General features: G+C 52.1%; 1 protein-coding gene across 5 annotated transcripts; it reads right to left on the reverse strand.

The window, feature by feature from the left end:
• Positions 1–249: 249 nt before the first annotated feature.
• Smg9 (SMG9 nonsense mediated mRNA decay factor) lies at positions 250–23,894 on the reverse strand. Of its 5 annotated transcripts, none has more exons than XM_087908111.1 (14): positions 23,622–23,894; positions 18,652–18,807; positions 16,826–16,900; positions 16,475–16,739; positions 14,795–14,892; positions 13,538–13,650; positions 7,424–7,535; positions 5,931–6,026; positions 5,553–5,638; positions 2,888–2,994; positions 2,266–2,373; positions 1,983–2,111; positions 1,677–1,821; positions 250–683 (listed from the first exon to the last, which is right to left on the reverse strand). In XM_087908111.1, exons 2-14 carry the CDS (start codon positions 18,799–18,801, stop codon positions 605–607), a joined length of 1,563 nt encoding a protein of 520 aa, XP_087764237.1. In that variant the 5' UTR covers positions 18,802–18,807; positions 23,622–23,894; the 3' UTR covers positions 250–604. The 5 variants fall into 5 exon arrangements, with proteins under 5 accessions (XP_087764237.1, XP_087764238.1, XP_087764235.1 ...); XM_087908112.1 differs by lacking the exon at positions 23,622–23,894 and adding an exon at positions 23,461–23,570; XM_087908109.1 differs by lacking the exon at positions 23,622–23,894 and adding an exon at positions 19,166–19,367.
• Positions 23,895–23,958: the final 64 nt, after the last annotated feature.

The raw sequence follows: 23,958 nt of genomic DNA on the forward strand, positions 1-23,958 counted from the left end.
CCATGCCTGCATTTGTTTGTTTATTTTTATGACAGGGTCTCCCATCCTGGCTGTTCTCTTGACACAGCTGTGGCTGGCCTTGAACTCTTGGTCCTCCTGTTTCCATCTCCTGATGGGATTATAGGCCAAGCCACATCTGACAATTCTACCTTTCCAGTCTAAAACAGACATTGTTGCTCTAGTGAAAGATCAGCTGCCCTGTTCCTGGAGTGGGTGATGGGTCGGGGAAAGAACAAACCCAGAGCAGACTCCTGTGACCAGGTTTATTTGAACCATCAGATTTCCCTCCCCGACTCCCCCATGAAGAGCTCTCCAACCCCAGCCCCAATTCTACGGAAGGCTTCCTGGGGACCGCTCTGACTCCTGCTGCCTGTCTCTATGGGGATTTGGGAAGGGCTGCTCATCCCAGGCTGGGGGTGGGATCTCTTGGTCACCCCGAGCAGCACCCCATTTGAGGGAGGGGCTGGCCTTAGACACCTCACGTCTCTGGGAGGGAGCCATGATCCCTCTGCCAGGCCTCTGTCGCTCTCCTCCCCTGCTGGGGGAAGGCTGTGTGCCCTAACTGTCCACAGGACAGCGGTTCCCTGTGAGCTACCCCTCGGTCTCAGGCCAGCAGGCGGCTGTACTCTGCCAGGGCTGAGGACTTCTTCACCCCGTCCCAGATCCGGGCAGCATAGTGGAACCTGTGGGTGGAGGGCTGCAGTCAGGGGTGGAAACTGAGGCCCAGTAAGTTTCCACATACAAAGGAGCTTCCCAGAGCCTGGAGCGATGGTGCCACCCTGACTGAGTTGCCCTGCTTCCAGGCCCTCTTCTGGGGAGGCTGAGGGGCTGGGCTTGGATGAGGGTCCAAGGGGGAAAGGTGTCTCCACTCCCTCCCAGCATCATGATGGACAAAACATTCAACAGCAGCTGCACAGCCCAGTCTTCCCCGCCCCTCAGGCCCTGGTTTAGCAAGGACAGGAACCTGAGCTCTGCCCTAAGTGCTCAGGGAGAAGCACCCTGCTGTGGGCCTGTGCTCTCCACTCTTCAGTGGCTGCAGCAGTAGAGTGAGAGGCTGCACCAGGCCCTGCTCATATTCAGCTCTCTCCTAGACAGGGCAGGCTGGAGGCAGAGCTCTTCTGAGGGTGAAGGAGGGTGGGGCAGAGCGCCTGCAGGCAGGGAGCAGGAGCAGAAAGAGGAGCGACCTAGCGGATCGAGCACAGCTCCCGTGAGGCTGGGCACTCACGACTGAGAACAGATCTCCTGCCTAACCAGGGTCCCGGTCCTTCTCCTGGTATCATACCATACGTGTGTGACTTTGCTGTGTGACATTTCTTTGAGCCTAAACTTTTGTTTTTGAGATAAGGTAGGCTTTGTATATCAGGCTGGTCTGGAACTCACTGTGTAGTTTAAGCTGGCCTTGAACTCATAATGATCCCCTGCCTTAGTCTCCAATGCTGGGACTACAGATGTGGGCTTTCTTTCAGAAAAAAACAAAACAAAACAAAAACAAACAAAAAACCCTGTAGCGAGCTGAGGCCCATGAGTTAGTCACGTAAAACTCATCCTGCTGGCCCTGGGGAAGTGCTACCTGTTAGCAAGGACTGGAGAGACAGGGCTTACTGAGGTTCCCCTGCAAGAGTGCCTTCCAGGCTGCACTAAGTGGGCTCCTCATATGCACCCCAAACAACTCTTACCAGTTCTTCTCGGTGAGGATGGTGTGCGACAGCTGAGGCCGTGCCATGGACATCACCTGACTGCGGAGCTTGCTAACCAAGGACTGGAAGCTGGGGTGGCCTCGGTACCCAGGCAGCAGCGAGAAAAGAGGACTAGAACCAGGCCCTAAAAGGGGGGGGGGGTGCTTCAGAGCAGCTGGTCCCGAACCTCTCTGATGCTGGAACGTGGTCCCGAGAAAGGCCCCAGCACCTGTGGTAGGCCAGAGAGTTCTCCCGGCCCCAGGACAGGTTGTCTCCCCATGGCCAGATGTCCCCAAGGGTAACTACCTGCTCGAGGTGGGTTCTCGCTCTCGGCTTCACTGTCCATGAAGGGCACGAGGAACAAGTTGACCTCTGAGTCCAGGAAGTCGGGTGGCAGCCCTGGGAAGATGTTGCACTGCAGCATGGACAGCGTTCCTGGGAACAGACACCAGTCCGCAGCCTGAGCTGTGGTCTATGGTGGGGGACTGGTGGCCAGAAGGGTCATCGGGGGGTCTCTGCCTGGGAAGGAGTGGCATAAAGGATCTAGGACATTGGCTGGCCCGGGGGGGGGGAGCCTGGGGATGCTCACCCTTGTAGCGCAGGTGGGAGTGTGCCATGAGCTGGTCAATCATCAGGTGCATCTGCCGTAACTTCCGGGGACAGAAGTCCTCCCTGCGTGCCTTGTTCTGCAGGAAGACTGGGGGAGGGGAAGGGGGGGAGGTACAGCCATGCAGCAGAAAACGCTTAGTCTGGCCTGCACTCTTTCCCCACTAGTTCAAGTCATTCAGTATTTGTGAGCAGGGCGGTGTGAGCAGGACGGTGCTGGGGACAGACACAGTCAGACCCAATTTCCAGCATCAAGGATCCCTAGCCCAATGAAAAGACAGACAAGGACAGCTGTGTGATCAGGAACACAAGAGGAGGCTAGTGTGTACATGCGTGTGTCCAGGAAAACAATCATCTAAGTGCACCAGGGAGGACACAGCAGGCAGGGAGCAGGTGGTAAGCAGGTCCCTCCCCCTGGGACATCAAGGACACAGAAACAGCAGGTCAACTCCTCTCCCATTCTGACATGGAGCCAGACCCAGGCTTGGCCCCCAGGGCTGGACTGAGACTGGGGACCAGAGGGAGCTCCAGAGGCTCTTTTCTTGCAGTCACAAGTGTTCCCCAAGTCTTCATGCCGCCCATCTCTGGCCCAGAGCAGCTCTCACCGAGGTGTGGGTAGTACTCAGTGCCCTCATCCGAGCCTGCGGAACTGCTGGACTCGTGGCTGGGGGACGGGGTGGACGGCTTCACCATCTCCGCCGTTTGCAGGAACCTGCAGGTGTGGAATGAGGGGCTGATGGCCATGCATGTGCACCCCCTTTCCACATCCTGGGGAGGATGCCCCTTGAGATCCTGGTGAAAGACAACCTCCTCATGTACCTTTAGGGTTATGACACCAGCTCATGGCACCTGGGTCAACTGCACTGTCTTTGAGTTTTGGCGTGTGTCTGTAATCCCAGCCACCTGGGGTTTGAGGCCAGTATGGGCTACACAGAAACCGAGTCCCTCAAAAACAAACAAACCCCCAACAAACCAAGAATAAAAGCAACCAAAACCTCTCAAAACCGTTTTGGCCCACGCTCCTGCATGCACAGCATGCACCTGTGGCAGACGAGAGCATGATCATCACTGTCCCCCAGTTCACCCTGCACACAGCGGTCAGTCTTGGTGCAGACACTCTCGTCTGGAGACACACACTGGGCAAGAAGTCCCCAGCATAGCAGGGGTGGGGAGGTTACTAGAAGTCCCCTGTGCTATGCTTGTTCACCCTCATCCCCCTCCTGTCCCCAGGCCTTGCCTCCTCTAGACTGTCGCAAGGCCGGAACCACACATGCTGCAGCCTTCCCACACAGGCTTCTTAACAATATGCATTTAAGGTTCCTCCGTTCCTTTCATAGCTTGACAGCTCATTTCTTCCTAGTGCTGAATAACACCCTATTGTCTGGATGGACCCACTTCTTCATCCAGTCACCCACTCAAAGCATGCTGGCTGCTTCTGAGCGGCCATTATGAACAGAGATGCTATAAATATCTGCACACAGGTCTTTATGTGGATGTTCTCACTCTGTGCTGTTTTCCAACACATTTTCCAAGTGTGTAACAGTAAATAAAACAAACCCGTTATCTAATGGGGAAATGAGACCTGTTAAGTACATGGGCTTTCTCTACATGTTTACCCATGATTCCCAGGGTCCAGCTGCAGACCATGGCTTCACAACAAAGCTCTGCCGAGGGTACCAGCAGAACACAACCCCCACAGGAGCCGCCTGTTCTGTGTTCTTCACACCTGTGCGCCCAGAGCCTGGGACAGGGCTCCTTAATTTACTTGTACAAATGAATCCCGGTGGATGGTGGTACTGCTGGGGAGACCCACCACTCAGCCCCACCCCCAGAGTTATCCAGGAGCAGCCCCCACTGAACACGTGCTTCTCTGTACGAGGACCTGTGCTGGACCCACTACCGTGCTGTTCAGGGCACAACACTGCCATAGTAGGCACTGTGCCAGTACTGTGCTGTTGTGGGTTTCTGCACCGGATGCTTTGAGCTCCTTGATTTACTCGGTCTGCACAGAATGAGGAACAGAGGCAGGTATCCACGCAACAAAAGTGGGATTCAAACTTTGGAAACACCTAATTTTGGGGACCCCAGTTGCTTAGGCAGGACTCTCCTCCCCATGGCCCACCACCTTATTCCTGCTGCCCAAGGGACCAGACAGTGCGTACGCATGCTGGAAAACCAAACTCCAAGGACTGAACAAACCCGCCCCTGTGCACTCTGTACCTGCCTGTGTCAGACCCTGCATGTAGTGCTGGGAACCTACACCAAGGGAGGTCATTAGAACAGTGGTGTCACTTCTGAGTGGCAGGCACCATGGTGGGGATGTGGGAAGGGAGGGGAGGGGAGGACTGAAGCTGGCCTCACACCATGAGGGCATCAGAGAAGATCTACAGGCCAAGCGCTTCCAGCCAGGGACAAGAGGCGTAACGAGGAGCACCTTGGCACTGAGCTGCAGGAGAAATGGCTAGCCCCGGGGTGTCTTCCTCATGGTGTGGGCCCTAGGCTAGCCAGATGCCCGGGGTGTCTTCCTCATGGTGTGGGCCCTAGGCTAGCCAGATGCCCGGGGTGTCTTCCTCATGCTGTGGGCCCTAGGCTAGCCAGATGCCCAGGGTGTCTTCCTCATGGTGTGGGTGCTATCAGGCAGCACAGAAAGGGCTGTGCTCACCACACTGAGCGAGGTGAGGTCTGTGGAGAGGTAAGCACTTTGCAGGACTGTTGCACAGGCCTAGCCATCTTCCATGAGTTCAGTTGTGCCCACTGGCTAAAGACCACCATGTTGGGCTTGTTGACCACTGACTTCCCTCACAGGAGAGGGTGAGGAGGGCATGAGACCCTCGCCTGAGTGTCCAGCCACACCTCCCAACTAAGCTGTTTGCAGCTATGCCCTAACTGCACCTGTGTCAGGGAGGGCACAAGCCTGCAGACTGGAAAGGACTAGGGAGGGGCTCCATCCTCATAGCCACGGGGAAGCTATCATCCTTCCGTGTGCTGGCCTTCCCATGGAGTGGCTTTAAGACTACCTATGCTCCTGCTGCAACCACTGCCCTGTAAGCAGTCTAATAGGGACTGAGAGAACTTGGTGAAGGTTTGTTACGGGGCCTTCGAGGAGACAGGCATTACTTAGACCCCAGTGTGGAGAAGCCAGCAGAGACCTTTGGACCTGTGGGAACGACCAATTGCAACAAACATGCAACAGTACCCCCACAGCTACTGAGGGGACTGGTGGGGCCCTGGCTTGAGGCTGTCCTCCCTCCAGCCTGTCTCGCAGCTCACCTGTACAGACTGAGGTCCGTGAACCAGTCCTGCACAACGATCACCACGTGGCAGACCGTGAAGAGGAAGGCAGCTATCTGCAGTGACTGTTGGGGGCGGGGAGGACAGAGGTCAGACACCAGCTCTTCTTTCCAGGACGCAGCTCAAGTGAGCGACACTGTGACCTGTTTCCTTACAGGCCAGCCCTAAATGTAGGTAGGAAGCAGCAGCCACCTTACATAGAGGGGCACCAGACTGAGGGCAAGGGGTGGAAAGTGACTGCTGGAGGCCAGGTCTGTCCTCAGCCAGAGCTGCCCCCTCTCCCCCAGCCCAGCCCCTGGTCCAGATCCCCCTGGCCCCCACCCAGTCCTCAGCTCAGCCCCTAGCAGACTCCCTCACCTGCATTTCCACATAGGTGTGAGGGAGGTTGTACTCTGGGGGCAGTTTGCGGTCATTATTGATGAGGTGGTCCAAGATGGATGGGCTCAGGATGGGCTGCAAGAGATGGACCCGGAAGGTGAGGCAGTTACTGCGAGGCATGCTCTGAGAGTGCAGGTAAACACTGCCAAGGACAAAGTGAGGCCAGCAGCGGAGCAGGTCACATCTAACCAATGTGGCGCTGGTCAGCAAGAGGGGGCGAACCATGAACTCCCAGTCTTCCTGAGCCAAGCCTTGCTGTTTCTAAGAGCCTGGAGTCCCAAGAGCCCCTGGTGCTCCTAAGTTTCACACAGCATAAATAAGCCCTGGCCCCTTAAAGACTCTTTGTCGCTGGCTGTTTTATGTGCTTCCAAAGCGTTACTGAAATAATTACTTAGGTCAAAAAATGATTAGTGTGAAACTTGGTGTGGATTTACAAATTGCATCAGTGCACGCAGAAGAAACAGTGGTTAGCACACTGAACTTTCCTGAAAGTCAGAGTTGACTGAACACCTCGGGAAACCACTCTGGTGTAAGTCATACTGCTGCTTAGCAGGGTGTGAGCTGTTCTGAAAGGTGCTCTTGGCCAGATCTGCTTGTGTTCAGGTCCCTGCAGACCCTACACAAGGCCTGGCACCGAGGGTTCCAGGTTTTCCTGAAGCCTTTCCAGATAGCAGGTTTTCCACTCTGTGTTGTGTCTGGAGAGCAGAACCTCCCCAAGGGGGAGTACCAACGCTGGGCCAGGCCCAGTGTCCAAAGGACTTCAGGCAGTTGGGGACTGGACACACACAGCAGTGATTCACACCACAGTGGAGGGGCGTGGAGAACAGAGGCATCAGAGGCCGCAAATGTCAAGAAGCATGCACCATGGGAGTCTTCGGAAGGGAGGCACTGGCCAGGCAAACAGGTCAAAGTGTAGAGAGAGACTGTTCTAGAGACCCCATTGCTGAGAGCCTAGAGCATTGGCTCAGGTCTACCTGTGTCGGTGCTACTATGAAACTTTAAACCCCGGGGCAACTCCCAGGCAGACAGGCAGTATGACTCCCCTTTTCTGAAACTTGGGGTCAGAAATGGAAAAGGACCTGTGACAGGTCTGAGGGTGAGGAGCTAAGGACCACTGCCCGGATGTCCATGGCAGGTCAGTCCCAATGACAGTGACAATTCTAAGCAAGAACCTGGTACCAGGTGTTGGTCAAACACTTTTCTTGGACCATTCCATAGACCCAACGAGCTTCCAAGAGGCTGAGTAGAGCCTGCACCCCCACTGACAGGTGAAGGGGCAGAGTTTAACTTCAGGTCACATTCCTGGTAAGGTTGAAGTTCAGGATCTAGACTGATACAGACCCGAGGCCACACCTGAAGGCATGGTGCTTGGAGATCCCTCCAGGCCACAGTGCAAAAGTGAATGAGGAGGGTCACACTCTAACAGGAGGATGCTAAGGGCCAGGGAGAGAGGGCTGGGGCTGGGCTGGCACCTGTGTGTCTAGGAAAACGATCCGCTCCTGGGTAATGAAGAAGTCAATGCCGCTGGTCTGGTTGCCCCCTCGTTCCTTCATCTCAGCACTCTGAGCCCGGAAGACATACGCCCTATGAGCAGAATACATGGAGCACATGAGCTTTCTGGCACTGAGTCTCTCCAGCCACAGAATAACCTGAGACATGGACCCTCTGCCAGCCCCCAGGCCTTCCATCTCTTCCATCTGACGCCAAGGCTAGGGAGTGACGACATGATTTTCAGCACGCAGCTTCATGCCCACCCACAGGTACAGTCAGTGCAGCTAAGGGAGTCAGCAGACTCAAGTGTTTACAGGCAGAGACTGCCAGACTTGGAGGTTACAGATCTCAACTCTGTCTTCCTGGCCCTTAAGCCCTCTTCCTCAGTTTCCTTATCTGTAATATGGAGACAACAAGGGCAGAAAGCTGTGGTGCACATCTTTAATGCCAGTACTGGAGGAACAAGGTAAGCAGACTTCTATGAATTCCAGGCTAGCCAGGGTACACAGTGGGGCTATGTCACAAAAAATTATGAAAACTGCTAGGCATTGTGGGGGTATATTGTTAATTCCAGCACTTATGAGGCAAGGGCAGGAGGATTGCTATGAAGCTAGCCTGGTCTACACAGCGAAGACACCATTGCATTTTATTTATTTTTTTAAAGAAAGGAATGATACTACTACCCAACCAGTGTGTCCAACTTTTGTTATTTGTGGTGCAAATATCACCTTCTACAAAGTTCACACTCAAGAAGTGTGCAATTAGGCTGGAGAGACAATTTGGTGGTTAGGAGTGTGCACTGCTCTTCCAGAGGACCTGGGTTTGATTCCCAACATCCGTGTGAGAGTGCTCACGGGACAGAGTATCAGACGAAACAAAGCCGCTGGCTCCAAAGACTTCCATTTAGCTCAAAGATGCTCTGAAACTATGCGGCTAAGGAAAGACAATGATGGGATGGGTGGGGGTGGTGGGTCTGCCCTGAGAAGGGCAAGGAAGATGCTCCAGGGAGCAAGTGAAGAGGGGCAGGCAGGACATACACGTGAGGACGGTAGGCACAGAGGGCAAAACTGAGGAGAAAGGAGAAAGGCAACAACGGGCCAGGTTGAGGTAGGAGCATCAGCAGGCAGACACATAGGCCTTTCTTCATGGGACATAGGCAGGAGTTGGGGCGGGGGTGTATGAGTCCTGGATGCCCTGAAGCAGACGAGTGACAAATAGATTTTGGTTTGGAAAATGCCCCTCTCTGCTGTGTGCAAGGACTGCAGGAAAGGTTGGAGGTGGCTCTGCAGGCATGGGACCTCCTGGGGCCTCTCTCGCATTCATTCCTATAGCCTTCTGCCCATGTTTGCCTGCAGTGTGACTGAGACCCACGGGCCTCACTTGGCAAGCTGTCCCTGAGCTACTGACCCCCTTTTTGTTTGCTCTGCAACTCAGTCCCAAGTCCCATGCCGAAGGCTTTGTGTCTGTATTCCCTCTCATTAGGGCACACTATCCACTGAGTCTGTTCTTCCTTCAATGCTGGATTTAAAAACTGTAATCTGGCCAATTGTTACAACTGGTTTTGTTGTCCTTGAACAAGGATAAGGCTGAGGATGACCTTGAACTGATTATGTAGCTGAGGATAACCTCAAATGCCTGATCCTCCTGCCTCCACCTCCTGAAAGCTGGGACCACAGGCATTCACCACATGCCTGGCTGTTATCATCCTCCAACATGCCAAATGGCTCTAACATGCCAGATGGATTCTCTTCACAAACTCCCCAGAAAACAAGCCTACATGGCAGGCTATGACAGTCACGTGTATTGTGGAACCCAGCACCAAGAACAGGGGCTGGCAATGCAAGGAGCATTTGGTACACATTTGCTGAATTGAGCGAAGGCACAAAGACTGGCTGGGTAGATTTCAGCATCTGCCAGGGGAGATAATGGCTGGGAGCAGGGGTTGGGCATGAAGGAGGGGAAGCAGGCTGTAAATGAGGTGAAATCTCTAGAAGTTGACAAAAAGAGCCAGAACCAAAGTCTACCACATGCCATGGGTAAAATGCAAACTGAGACAGTGGTTTCTGGAGTCTGGACAGAGAGCACAGGGGACTGTGCCTGCTGCTGAGAGGGGTGTGCAAAGATGCCACCCAAGAGGTGAAACAGCATGACGGCACAGGCAGCTGTAGATGCAACTGGGCTGAGAGGCCGGAACAGAGAGGCAGATGGACCATTGAGCTCTAGGCTCAGGCAATGGTGCTCCCTAACCTTTTCTGGGTGTCCACCAGGCCAAGACTTGGCAAAAAGTATGGGCCCTTTCCCCTAGAAGAAAAACCTGACATTGAGGCAGAGGGAATGTGGGATAGAGGCCAGCCTGGGCTATGTAGAGAGACCCTGTCTTAAAGAAACAAAACAAACCCCCTATCCCCCAACCACAGCAACAATAAAACTGTGCTTCAGATGCGAGACTGCACACAAAGGGTTCACAGTCCTTTGTACACTAAGGATAAGGCACCTTCTGTACAAAAGCTCAGCTCCAGCTTCTGGGAACAACCTGACCCTTATTACTTACGGTGTCTGGTGTCATCTGAGAGCAGGAAGCCTCAACTGAGAAAATGCCTCGGTAAGATTGGGTCGCAGGCAAGCCTGTAGGACTTTTCCTAATTAGTGGTTGATGGGGGAGGGCCCAGACCATGGTGGGTGGTACCATCCCTGGACTGGTGTCCTGGGTTCTATAAGAAAGCAGCCTGTAAGCAAACCAGTAAGCAGTACCTTCCATGGTCTCTCCATCAGCTCCTGCCTCCAGGTTCCTGCCCTGTTTGAGTCCTGCCCTGACTTCAATGATGAACAGCAATATGGAAATGTAAGCTAAAAAACCTTGTATTTTGGTCATGGTGTATCATTACAGCAATAGTGTTGTGTTGGTACCAGGACAGTGGAGTATTGCAGTGACAGACCTGACCATGTTGTTTTGGAGAGGACTGTGGAAGGGTCAGCATCACTGAAGTAAAGTCTTCTGGGAAGTGTATCCTGTGAGTTATCACAGAGAAGTTGTGTTCCAGAGGTGGCCAAGGTTGTACAAGTTGGCAACTGGACTTGGTAATTTAAGAGTCACCCAGGAAGTGCTGCTTTTGAAGGCAGGAAGGGGTCATGGAGAGCAGCTGAGGCTTGGCACTGTGAGAGGCCAGGAGAGGCCACTGGAGAAGGTACAGCCTCAGTGGCAGCTGAAGGCTCAGGACTGAAGGGGTCATGTAAAGAAGTTGAGACTTGGCACCATGAAGAGAGCCTAGGAGAAGCTATTGGTGAAAGTACAGCCCAGTTGTAGCAGAAGACCCCAGTGTTTTGGAGATGCCAGTACCATGGTGTCTTAGGGTTTCTACTGCTGTGATGAAATACCATGACCAAAGAGCAAGTTGAGGAGCAAAGGGTTTATTAGGTTTACACTTCAGCATTGCTGTTCATCACCAAAGGAAGTCAGGGCAGGACTCAAACAGGGCAGGAACCTGGAAGCAGCAGCTGATACAGAGGCCATACAGGGGGTGCTGCTCACTGGCCTACTCCCCTGGTTTGTTCAGCCTGCTTTCTTATAGAACCCAGGACCAGCAGCAGGAAATGGCAGCACCCACAACGAAAATGGGCCCTGCCCCATTGATTGGTAATTGAGAAAATGCCTTACAGCTGGATCTCACCGAGGCATTTCCTGAACTGAGGTTCCTTCCTCTCATCACCCGAACCTGTGTCAAGTTGACACATAAAACCAGCCAGTATACATGGGCTAAGCACTGAGAACAGCAGCTGTGGAGGAGTGGAGCAGCCAGAACCCAGAGGACAAGTGTGTGCGGTGGACGGTGGAGCTGGAGAAGTGACTCAAGGCCCTGGAGGAGTCCAGAAGATCGATGAGTGAATCCCAGACATTGGACGTTGAGCTATTTATATTGTTCATTTTGCTTTGATCTGATTTTGACTGTACCCTGGTTCTTCCCTCTTGAAACAAGAAAGTATTTAACTTAATTTTGCTTTTTACGGGGACCCACAGTAGAAGAGATTTTTGATTTTTAAAGAGACGGGTATTTTAAAAGAACTTCTAATGTGTTTGAATCTGTAAAGACTGTGGGTCTTTTAAAGTTATGTCTTTCACGTGAGATCTTGGGATCATTGAGAAAGGAAAGGTGGCTGAATGTAGTATGTGTGTCTGTCAAGCTGACAAGGGATCAATGTGCTGCATGGTTTTATGTCAACTTGACACAAGCTAAAGTCATGGGAGAGGGAACCTCAATTAAGAAAATACGTTCATGGGCTGGGTTGTGGCAGCACACATCTTTAATCCCAGTATTTGGGAGGCAGAGGCAGGTGGATCTCTGTGAGTTCAAGGCAGGCTGGTCTACAGGACAAGTTCCAGATCATCCAGGGCTACACAGAGAAACTCTGTCTTGAACCACACCCCCTCAAAAAAGAAAGAAAGAAAATGCTTCAATAAGATCAGGCTGCAAGCAAAATTGTTCTCAACCTTTCTAATGCCGCAACCCTTTAATACGGTTCCTCAGGCTGTGGTGAACCCCCAACCATAAAATTATTTTTGTTGCTTCTTCATAACTGTAGTTTTGCTACTATTATGAATCGTAATGTAAATACCTGTGTTTTCCAATGGTCTTAGGTGACCTGTGAAAGCATCAATCAATGCCCCCCATCAAAAGGGTCAAGACCCACAGGTTGAGAACCACTGCTGTAGCGTATTATCTCATGGCCTAGACCACAGCAGGTGGTGCCATCCTTGGGTTGCTGGTCCCAGGTGGATTCTATAAGAAAGCAGGCTAAGCGAGCCATGACAGCAAGCCAGTGAGCAGCTCTCCTCCATGGTCTCTGCATCAGCTCCTGCCTCCAGGTTAATGCCCTGTTTGAGTTCCTGCCCTGACTTCCTTCAGTGATGGACTATGATGTGGAAGTGGAAGTCAAATAACCCTTTCCTCCCCAAGTTGCTTTGGGTCATGATGTTTCATTACAGCAATAGTAACCCTAACTAAGACACTGTCCATCCCTATTTTGAGTCTTCCTTTGGTTTTCTCAAGCTCCTCTAGTCCCCCGTCCCTGCCTTCCCTGATCCCGCTTGGTTGTGTAGATAGAGTGGGGACGTTCCAGTGAGGCACTGAGCTGAATCAACTTTAGGAAAGAGGATAATTAATGCCAACAGTATGGTGGTGCCTGAAGTACTAAGTCCCAAGACACTGCAAGCCAGATGTCTTGTGTTAAGAGGTGCCTTAGGAAACAGTAGGGGGAACCTAGTGGATGTGTGTGTGTGAGCATGTGCACACGAGAGAGGGAGAGAAGTAAGGCATACGTAACGTGGGGCATGTGGCAGGTCACTCTCCATGTAGGAGGTAGGGCGTATGTGGAAAGGTTATTTCTAGGAGGGCCAGGCTTCTCTGCCTCAGTGTCAGGATGCAGTTCTTAAGGTCCCCTTCCAAATCCTCTCTTCTACTACCACCATTTATCTTTATCTCATGTCCCCTCACGGAAGACCCATGTGCAGGTCAGTGACACCTCAGGCCTCGCCGTCCCTGTGCAGAGGAACATAACACAGGAGGACCAAGGCTAGCACAGAATCTGTTCTTTCCCTGTCCTACCTCCCAGATCACCAGGTACCCTTAACTCCAGGGCTCTGTGCCAGCCGCTTCATCCGTCAATAATTCACTTGAGGGGCTGGAGGGATGGCTCAGCAGTTGAGAACACTGGCTGCTTTTCCAGAGGACCCAGTTCAGTTTCCTGCGCCAACATGGGAGGCTCACACTGCCTGTAACCACCATTCCAGGAGACCTGAAACCTTTCCTGGCTTCCAGTGAGAACCACGAAGGCAAGGAGTACATAGACATATACACAGGCACAATGTTCAAACGCATAAAAATTAAATTAAAAAACTACTTGAGTAAGAGGAGAGCCTGACACAGCCACCACCTTCGGAAAGCCTTGGTGATGCCTCACTCCACAGATAGCCCACACTCATCCTCATCCATGACATGAGCCCAGGACAGGAAGCCACTTTGACGCCTTTGTTACAATCCCAGTCCCCCTCCCCATGGATGACCACTTCCCCTGGTCTCCAACACTGTTCCGTGCCTCACCTCTGGTCTTCTTCTGGAGTGTTTGCAGACAACAGTGACATGACCATGGACTTGCCTGTCCCCTGGAGGCCCAGGACACCGACCACTAACACGTCAGTCTGATCCAGCAGGTACTGGGGGGCAATGGAAGACATGAGCCTCACAAGCCTAGTAGAGTCTGGCAGGGGCAGCTAGGGAGGGTTGAGAAGCAGTGGGGAAAGGCCAGTGTTCTTCAGGGGAGGAATGGAAAGGCAGGAAGACAGGACCACCAAGGTCAGGCCCCTGCTCTGTGCAGTTTCTGCAGATCAGAGTGTGATTAGATCAGAGCAAGGAGCTACATCATAAACACCTGAGACCTTTGCCTCCAGTCACCAGCTTTGCTGATCTGTACCACCAGGGGGCAGAAGAACCTCTTTCAAAGGCCAACTGGAGTCTAATGAGCCAAACTACCCAGGACTGGGGTTTGCTGTGGCAGCAGGATCACATGTGGCTATTTTAATTCATTAAATAGGAGTCACAATGTCAAGTGCTCAGTAGCCCTGCAGAGGTGGAAGCTGCCAAACGAGGTAATGCCAAAAGAGTGGCTTATCACTACAGAAAGGGCCCAGTGGAGCCAGCAGGCAGGACCAGGTTAATACACAGCCCTGGCATGCTGCACTAAGAGGCTCAGGCTACAGGGGTGGGAAGGGGCGGCCCTTCCAGAATCTGCTGAACGGTGGAAGAGGTACAAAAGCAGAGAGGCACAGGCACATCAGCCTGATAACATGATGCCCTAGCTAGAGCAGGAGCTGCTGGGAAGGAGCCTCTGGCTGGCACCGTGGAGACAGCATGCGGCTGGACCCTGGAGGAGTGTGGGAGCGGGATCAGGACCTTCCTCTGCTGTGCCATGGCACAGAGCTTCTGGTATTAGGGTAGCAGGGATGTCTAGCAAGAGACATCAGAGCACGTCAGGGTTTCAACCAGCCCTGGTGTCACAGGAGGCTAAGGCAGAAAAACTGGACAGGTCAAGAGTAGCCTGGGCAACTTAGTACCCTACTTCTGAACCAAAAAAGTTCAAAGCAGCCTGAAGTTGGAGCTCAGGAACAGAGAAGTCGTTAGCATGCAGGAGGCCCTGAGTTCAATCCCTACTGTTTCTGGCCTAACATCAGCAAACCCAGTCTTTCAACTGCAGCCCTAAGTTGGATGAAATTCAGGCCTGATTAATGGGAGCTCCTCACAGGTCCTGAGGGCTGTTCTGGAGGGGTATGGGCAGACGTGTGGGACTTGGGGAGGCCGTACCTCAATGGCGCTGTCACACCAGTTCATCTGATCGTCCACCAGCTTGATGCTGTGCTTCATGCGCTCCGGGGGCAGGAGCTTGGCCTGGCCCACGACAGCTAGACAGAAAGAAGAGACAGGACAGTGAAGGTCTGAGTGGGCCAGGAGGGCAAGAGTGTGGCCTGGCCCACCACAGATGGATAGAAAGAGAGAGGATTCATATAGAGATGAATACTTTGCATTGGTATGGATTTTGGTCCATACAGATTTGAGGTTGATTTTGTTACACTGTGTATATGTATTTCTGCTTTTGTTTAAGGTATTATGTTTGCAGCTCATTTAAAAATGTAATGTATACTCAAGAAATACAGGTTAATAGATAGTCATCTATAATAATCAAACTTTTAGTCATGTTAGTTTCTAGATATACAGAGATATATTTCAGTTAGATAATCTTCAACACTCCAAAGACCTACAGAATATGGCATTTAAAATGGTTTAAGACAGTGAGACATGTCTGCTTCTGGCAGCACCAATTCAGAGACGTTAATGGGCTTTGAAGAAACTTGTTATGGCATTTGCCTTCAATACAAGGCTAGCCATTTGGGCAAGAAACTGCTCTTGCCTGGACTGCTTAATGGTATGCTGTATGAACTGGACATGCAGGACCCATAGAAAAGTGACTGCTGAACTTTCCAAAAGATGGAATGGTCCTTCAGGGTCCCTGCTTCAAAGAAGAAACTGCCAGACCTTCTGCAGGACACAGAAGAAAGGAACTGACAAACTTTTCCATTACAAGGCAGAAAAAAACCTTCAAATTTCCTGCTTTATGGAAAAGACTGCCGGATACTATGGGCCTGAAGGCGAAGATGGATGCCCCAACGGTACAAAAGAACTTTGGGTGATAGCAAGATGTCTCTGTCAATTCTAGAACTTTGGAAGTTGCTTACAACACACTTCTGTTTATTTAGGTAATATTATATCCTTCTGGGGTCTTTGCTGGAATTGAAGACAGTTATAGTTTTCCTTAGTAATGATAAAAGATAAATTAGATATAAAACTGTAGACTCACAAATACAAGATAAAGTGTTTTCCTTAATTTGCCAAATGTAAAAGGACTAAATATTGTAACTATAATTTTTGCTTGATAACTGTTTTTTTATATGTAATTTTACTATGTTAAAGTTAAAACCTTTCTTTTTAATTAGACAGAAAAGGGGAAATGATGTGGGAAGTCCTTCTGTATATGTACTGCTTTTATTGGTTAATGAATAAAGCTGTTTTGGCCAATGGCTTAGCAGAGTAAAGTTGGGTGAAAAATCTGAACAGAGATAAAGAGAGTAGCAGAGTCAGGGAGAAAGATGCTGAGGCCAGAACCTTTTCAGTAAGCCATGGCCTTGTGGCAATATACAGATTAATAGAAATGAATTAATTTAAGATATAAGAGTTAGTTAGAAAGATGCCTAAGATATTGGTCAAACAGTATTGTAATTAATATAGTTTCTGTGCGATTATTTGGGTCTGAGTGTCTGGGAAACAAAAGTACAGTTGCCGTCTACACAGGGCAGTGAGGGTCTGAGTGGGCCAGGAAGGCAGGAGCTTGGCCTGGCTCACCACGGCTGGATGCAAAGAGGGGACAAGACGGAGAAGATCTAAGGAGGCCAGGAACTGGTTCCTGCCTAGGCTGTGGGGTTCACTCACGGTCCATGGCAGTTGGTGCAGCAGTGCCCATGCCCCGGTTCTGAATCTGATACACAGGCTGTGTGGGTCTTTGCCCCTCCTTCTCTCCTTTGGGTGGCGCAGGGGCTGTGGGGGGTGGCGGGGCAGTGCCCTCAGGGGTGGTAGCCCCTGCTCCAGCCACAGGCCCCTTCCCCTCCTCGCGTGGCTTCATGAGCACAATGGGTTTCTCCAGTGGGGCTGGGGCTGGCGGTGCAGCAGGGGCTGTGGTTGGTGGCGGCTGCTTTGACTGTGGGAGTGAGAAGGTTGCAGATCACCGAGGAGACCTCCCATTACCCCTCTTCCCACCTCTCTCCTGAGGTCCTCAATGCTCACCCGCTCTGCTGGGGGCTTTGAGAGGATGATGGGTGTTTTCTGCATGACGTTAGTGCTGGGGTCTTCGCTACCATCCTGAGGAGAGAGAATGCAGCTATTAATCCAGACAACCTCCATGATGCCTCCCAACCCTACCCAGGTGCTGACACTACTCCCACGAGACTGGGAAACCCATGCAGAATGTGGCTGAGCATGGGAACAAGCTCTGGACCTGTTCACCTGGCTTCAGAGTTACATCTTCGCCACCCCAAGGGAAGGAGGGAGAGCGGGAGCTTTGCAGCTAGTGTAGGAACCCAAGTAAGAGCTACACCCACTCCGACCTGGTCAACCCTGGGGCAGGGCAGAAGCTCCACCCTCCCAGGACAGTACAGGACAGAGGGAAGCTGCCTGGTGGGACCCTGATATATGGCAGATGCCTGCTCTGTGAGAGCCACTGGGATCCTCACTACCCTGACTGCCAAGCCCTTGGCCCTGTCCCTGTTCTCACAGGCAAATGGACTCCTTCCTATACGTCATCCTCTTCTGCCTCCCGATCACCCTTAGTCTAGAGGGGAAGGTCCAAATTTCAGGCCTGCTCCTGCTTAAGGTCACTGTGGACCCTCACTGGGCCTGTTTCTCCGTAAGTCCTACTCATTCTGCTGGCTCAGAGGCTCGCTGGAACTCCAGGATAACCCAGAGTGTTTTGGCAAGAACAGCTCCGAGAGAACATCTCCAGGACTGAGGCTGGGGCAGGGGGTGACAGACAGGTGTGTTCATGAGCAGGGGTGTCTAACAAGGAGGATGGGGCAGGGAGGAGGTGACAGACAGCTGTGCTCATGAGCAGGGGTGTCTAACAAGGAGGATGGGAAGGGCAGGGGATCCAAAACAAGCCCAGCAGGAGAAGAACACACATGAGCAGAATGACAAGAAGGGGCTGCAGTCAGGTGGGTAAGGCGGATGTACAAAGGCTCAGGGAGCAGTCTCACCTGAGACAAAGGTAAGATTTGCAGCAGCTTCTTCAGGGACTATGGCTGACAAGCTGGGGAAGACCTGGACAGTCCCCCAAGGGCTGTGCATGAAACAGAGTCCATGGGCTCACATGGTACCTGTGAGGGTTTGGGAAGCCCCACAGAGACAGGACACTCTGCAAACAGGCGCATACATGCTGCTAGTGGGGCACACAACTCTGAAACAGGAGCCGGTATCAACTCAGGCTCAATCCTCTAATGCAGCTCCTCTCTGTGAAACACCGTCAGGCCTGCGGGATCTGAGCTCACCTCCTCTCGGGTCCCCCTCTTGCTGCAGCCTCACCAGCCACCACCAGGTCACCACGACCCCTGCACATGCTGTTCTGTCCACAGTGATCCTCATCTAGGGTTTGGAGTGGCTTGTCCCTTCACCTCCTTCCGGCCCCAACTTAAAGTCACCTCTTGGTGCTGGAGACAAGGCTCCGTGGTTAAGAGCACTTGCTGCTCTTCCAAAGGACCTGAGTTCAGTTCCTAGCACCCACAGCAGGTGGCTCACAACTGTCTGTAACTCCAGTTCCCAAGGAATCTGATGCCTCCAAAGGTACTTGTACTCAAGTGAACATCCCCCTTCCACATAACTAATAATAATAAAATAAACCTTAAAAAAAAAGAATAAAAAAAAATCACAAAGTCACTTCTTCAAAGGTCTTCTTAGCTACATCATCAAAAACAGCCCCTTTATCATTCTCCCTCCTTGCTTTTTGAGGGCAGTTTTGGACAGGGATATGTACACTGGCCTTGTATTGAGCCTGGCTGACGGCAGGACTTCAATCAAACAATAGCTCTGGATTTCTGCATGTCATCTTTGGGGTCACTCACCCGTCTCTCTCTCTCCCAGGGTGCAATGTAGTCTCTCTCCCGACCTCCAGGCCCAGAGAGGTTCTGGGGGCCACTGGAGCCCGGCTCCTTCCACCGCCGCCGCCGCTCTACCCCATAGAGCCCAGGCTGACTGTGCCCAGACTCTGACATAGTCACCTGGAGGGAACAAGGAGATTTTAGCGCAAAGGAGTCCTCCCTCTCCATGGGGCTCATCTGACTATATGAAGGCTTCTCCTTATAAAAGGAACCACTGGAACAACGAGATGGCTCAGTGGGTAAAGATGCTTGCCACCGACACTGATAACCTGAGTTCAATCCCCAGGACCCACATGGTGGGAAAGAAATAACTGACTCCACACACCAAATTACCAATGCTGCTGGCCTCCACACACACCTGCACCCATTACACCCACCCTCCCACTGTTATAAATAAATCCTCACAAAAAGAACCAAAACCAAACCCTACAAACAAACCAGAGGCTGGAGAGATGGCTCCGTACTTAAGAGTACATACTGCTCTTGAAGAAGACTGAGTCCCATTTCCAGCATCCATATCAGATGGCTCACAATCACCTCGAACTCCAGCTCTGAGGCCCACTGCCCTCTTCTGGTTTCCTTGTGTATGTAACCACATACATACATATGCACAGAGAACAACCCAAAGGGAGATCTGTGGCTAGGGAGCGGGTGGCCACCAGTGTCCTGTATCTTTCCTGACTTCTTCCATTTAGTGAGGTAAGCACACAGCTATGCAGAAAATACTCCTCTCTCTCTCTCTCTCTCTCTCTCTCTCTCTCTCTCTCTCTCTCTCTCTCTCTGGCAATTAGGTGTGGTAAGTGGTGTGGTATCAGAAGCATGGTTTGGGAGTACTCAAAAATGTCCCCATACAGAAACAGGCACAGTCTTTTGCCTCTCCCTCCTCTTGACTAAAAGAAATGTGAGTGCGGAGGCCAGAGCTCAGGCAGCCAGTCTGATCACCAAGGCAATTTAACTTAAGCATGGCAAAACAAGACATGAGTTTTGGCAATTCCACAGTCTACCCCTGAGGGCAATGAAATATATCTATTCACAACTACTGAAATGTTCCAGCACAAACACAACCTACAGGAGCAGAGCCACACAAAAACGAGTCTCCTTCCCAAGTCATTTTCTTACACATCAGTAATAGAGTTCGGGGTCGAAGGAATGCTGACCTTGAGTGTGGTCAGAGCGGCAGGGGCAGGCTCCCCCAGGCCCACTAGGTTTCCATGGACTACCTTTTGCTGGTCAGCCCTCCCCACTCTGAACCTCACAGGTCTCTCCAGTGTCTAATCCTCAAGATGTTCTGGAACTATGGCCATGTGACCTACTCTCCACCACTAGTGTCTCTTTACAGTGGAATGTGTTGTGGGAACAGCCCTGACTGTATGGACGGCCCTGAGTCCTCCTCTGTCCACAGGACTGTATGAACGACCCCGAGTCCTCCCTGTCAACAGGACTGTATGGACGGCCAGAGTCCTCCCCTGTCCACAGGACTTTATGACGGCCTAAGTCCTCCCCCGTCCACAGGACTGTATGGACAGCCCTGAGTCCTCCCCCGTCCACAGACTGTATGGACGGTCCTGAGTCCTCCCCTGTCCACAGGACTGTATGGACGACCTGAGTCCTCCCAGGTCCACAGGACTGTATGGACGACCTGAATCCTCCCAGGTCCACAGGACTGTATGGACGGCTTGAGTCCTCCCTTGTTCACAGGACTGTATGGACGGCTTGAGTCCTCCCTCGTTCACAGGACTGTATGGACGGCCTGAGTCCTCCCTCGTCCACAGGACTGTATGGACGGCTTGAGTCCTCCCTTGTTCACAGGACTGTATGGACGGCTTGAGTCCTCCCTTGTTCACAGGACTGTATGGACGGCCTGAGTCCTCCCTCGTCCACAGGACTGTATGGACGGCTTGAGTCCTCCCTCGTTCACAGGACTGTATGGACGGCTTGAGTCCTCCCTTGTTCACAGGACTGTATGGACGGCTTGAGTCCTCCCTTGTTCACAGGACTGTATGGACGGCCTGAGTCCTCCCCCATCCACAGGACTGTATGGATGCCCTGAGTCCTCACCTGTCCACAGGACTGTATGAACGGTCCTAAGTCCTCACCTGTCCACAGGACTGTATGAACGGTCCTAAGTCCTCACCTGTCCACAGGACTGTATGGACAGCCCTGAGTCCTCCCCTGTCCACAGGACTGTATGGACAGCCCTGAGTCCTCCCCTGTCCACAGGACTGTATGGACGGCCTGAGTCCTCATCTGTTCACAGGACTGTATGGACGGCCTGAGTCCTCCCCCGTTCACAGGACTGTATGGACGGCCTGAGTCCTCATCTGTTCACAGGACTGTATGGAGGACCCTGAGTCCTCCTCCCCCGTCCACAGGACTGTATGGACGGCCTGAGTCCTCCGCTGTTCACAGAACTGTATGGACAGCCTGCTCTAGCTCAAGAGGTCAGGTTGGCAAATCATGGTCCGTAGACCAAACCTATATTGTCTTGAGTTTCCAAACATACAATCTCATTGGAACCTGGCCCCAACCAATTTACAGAGTGGCTATGGCTGCCTTCTACAGACGGCAGAAGCAGTGGAGGTGGGGTCCCAAGAACCAAGACACACAGCATCTGGCGCTTATACTGCGTTCCTTCAAAACCCTCCCCATGTCCACCTCAGGCCTCGATGACATCAACAGGTCCCTGTGAAACACTCTAGAAATGAGGGGCAATCTTGCTAGCCATGTAGGGGCTTGTCTAGCCCCTCTTAGGCTCTAGTGACCTCTTCCCAGCCACAGACTGGACTGACCGAGGAGGGGAAGGGCTGATAACAGATGCTTATGGGAGTGATTCAGAGCGTAAATGACTGTTTACAGACCTAGGACCTCTCCACAACCTGGGACTCCTTCCTCCCCTGCAATTAACTGTCTTCTCCCCTATTATTCTGAAAACCTCCCCGGTGCCCCACAGCGATCCTGCCCTCACACTAAAGCGCCTGTTTACTGTGACTATCCCTCTTCCAGGCAAGTAAGTGTTCATTTGCACAGTGTTCTGGAATCAGTATTTGAGAACCTAAGCGGCCATCGACTGGAATGCTGTCTCCAGCGTTCTCTGGGAGCACTTCCCACAAACTATTATGTAATTGTTTATTCTCAGGGCTCTTACAGTGACCTCACAGAGACGAAGCCTAACAAGCATATTCTTGGGGTGGGAACTTCCAGAGCTTCTCTGTCATGTATGTGTGTGTGTGTACATGTGGAGGCCAGATGTCAATCTCAGGTGTAGTGTGTATGCATGTGTGTGTGTATATTGGAGGCCAGGTGTCAATCGCAGGTGCAGTGTGCATGCCTGTGTATGTGTGCACATGTGGAGGCCAGGTGTCAATCTCAGATGTGGTATGCATGCATGTGCGTGTGCACATGTGGAGGCCAGGTGTCAATCTCAGATGTGGTATGCATGTGTGTGTGTGTGTGTGCACTTGTGGAGGCCAGGTGTCAATCTCAGATGTGGTATGCATGCATGTGCGTGTGTGCACATGTGGAGGCCAGGTGTCAATCTCCGGTGTGGTATGCATGCATGTATCTGTGTGTGTACATGTGGAGGCCAGGTGTCAATCTCAGGTGTAGTGTGCATGCATGTGTGTGTGTGCACATGTGGAGGCCAGGTGTCAATCTCAGGTGTAGTGTGGCATGCATGTGTGTGTACATATGGAGACCAGGTGTCAATCTCAGGTGTAGTATGCAAGCATGTGTCTGTGTGTGTACATGTGGAGGCCAGGTGTCAATCTCAGGTGTAGTTTCTTAGGTGTCATCCACTTTCTTTCAAATCATTAATCGTGTATGCACAGGTGCACACACCCATCCACCCACCCACATACACATATACACAGAGATGTATCATATATGTGGAAGTCAGGTGACAACCTCTGAGAGACCAGTTTCTCTTCCCACCACATAGGTCCCAGAGATGGAAATCAGCTCTTTGGCCTTGGTGGCACCTTTACCACCAAGCCCCACTTTCTAAGACATGGTATCTCAACAGAACCCGGAGCTTATCAACTAGGCTATACTGCTGGCCAAGGAACCCCACACATCTGTCTGTCTCTGCTCCCCCAGCAGGGGACTACAAATCCATGCCACCACACCCCACGTTTCATGTGGTTGCAGGGTTCAAACTCAGGTCCTCATACTTACAAACAACCACTTCACAGACTGAGCCATCTTCCCACCCCTCGACCACCTCTGTTCTCAAGCGTCTCTTCTGGAGAATCTTCCAGAATTGACAAGTTGCTTTGCAAAATTTTCCTGGAGACCTCAAATTCCTAACTGTTCTAATGCCTTTGTTCTTGAGGCACGACACATTACAGAACTTAGTAGTCTACAGTTTCCTCCTCCTCTCCTCTCCCTCTGAAACAGGGTCCTCCTGTTCTATGTAGCTCAGGCTGGCCTCAAACTCATGGCAATCCTCCTGTCTCTGTGTTCACACTGGTGGGATTACAGTGTGAGCCACCGTGCCCAGCCCTACTTACCATTTTTCCAAGTGCTCCTTAGTACTTAAAACTGTACTAATTGTAAATATTTGCAATTTTATACGGGGCCTCCTCCCTATACTCAGGCATAGAGAACCCCCAAACCCAGGTCTCACGAATATATTCCTTGGGTAGGTAAGAGTGTCGGGCTTCGGGCTTCTATGGGAGTAGTTCCAGAAATAGCCTTCTGATGTTATTAGGAGGGCCATATCGGTGCTACGAGGACACTTCATAGGAGCTCTAGTTTCCATTACTTTATTTGTACCTCCAGCCAACGGCGTCACCAATGCGAGTCCCACTCACATGGGCCAGCTGCCCAGCGACCTCCTAACGGTAGAGCAGGGGGCGCGGCTTGAGCACGCCCCACCCCTCAAGCCCCGCCCCGTCAGCGCGCGTGCTTCTCGCAGACTCGCGGGGCCCCCTTACCTCCTGCGGCTGCTGATTGGTTCCTGGGGTGCGGCGCGCGCTCTGAGTGACAGGAGTGCTGCGTGGGCGGGGAGGGTCCTCCACAGCCACCTGCCGAGTTAATGGCGCGCCGGAAGGTCACGAACGTTAGAGAGAGGCAGAGAAAGCGGGTGCCAGCTATTCCGGAACAGGCCTCGGCGTCCCGGAAGAGCCCAGAGGAGGAAAAAGAGGAAGACTGTGCAGTCGAACAAGTCAGGCCCCGCGCTGCTGGCTCTGCGCATGCGCCGCGATCTGGGCGCGCGCGCGCGTGGAGGGTCCTGGTTTCGGTACGCATGCGGATTACGGAGAGGGCGTGGAG

This window comes from Myodes glareolus, chromosome 1 (assembly GCF_982192425.1).
Source record: "Myodes glareolus chromosome 1, mMyoGla1.1, whole genome shotgun sequence".
NCBI lineage: Eukaryota > Metazoa > Chordata > Mammalia > Rodentia > Cricetidae > Myodes > Myodes glareolus.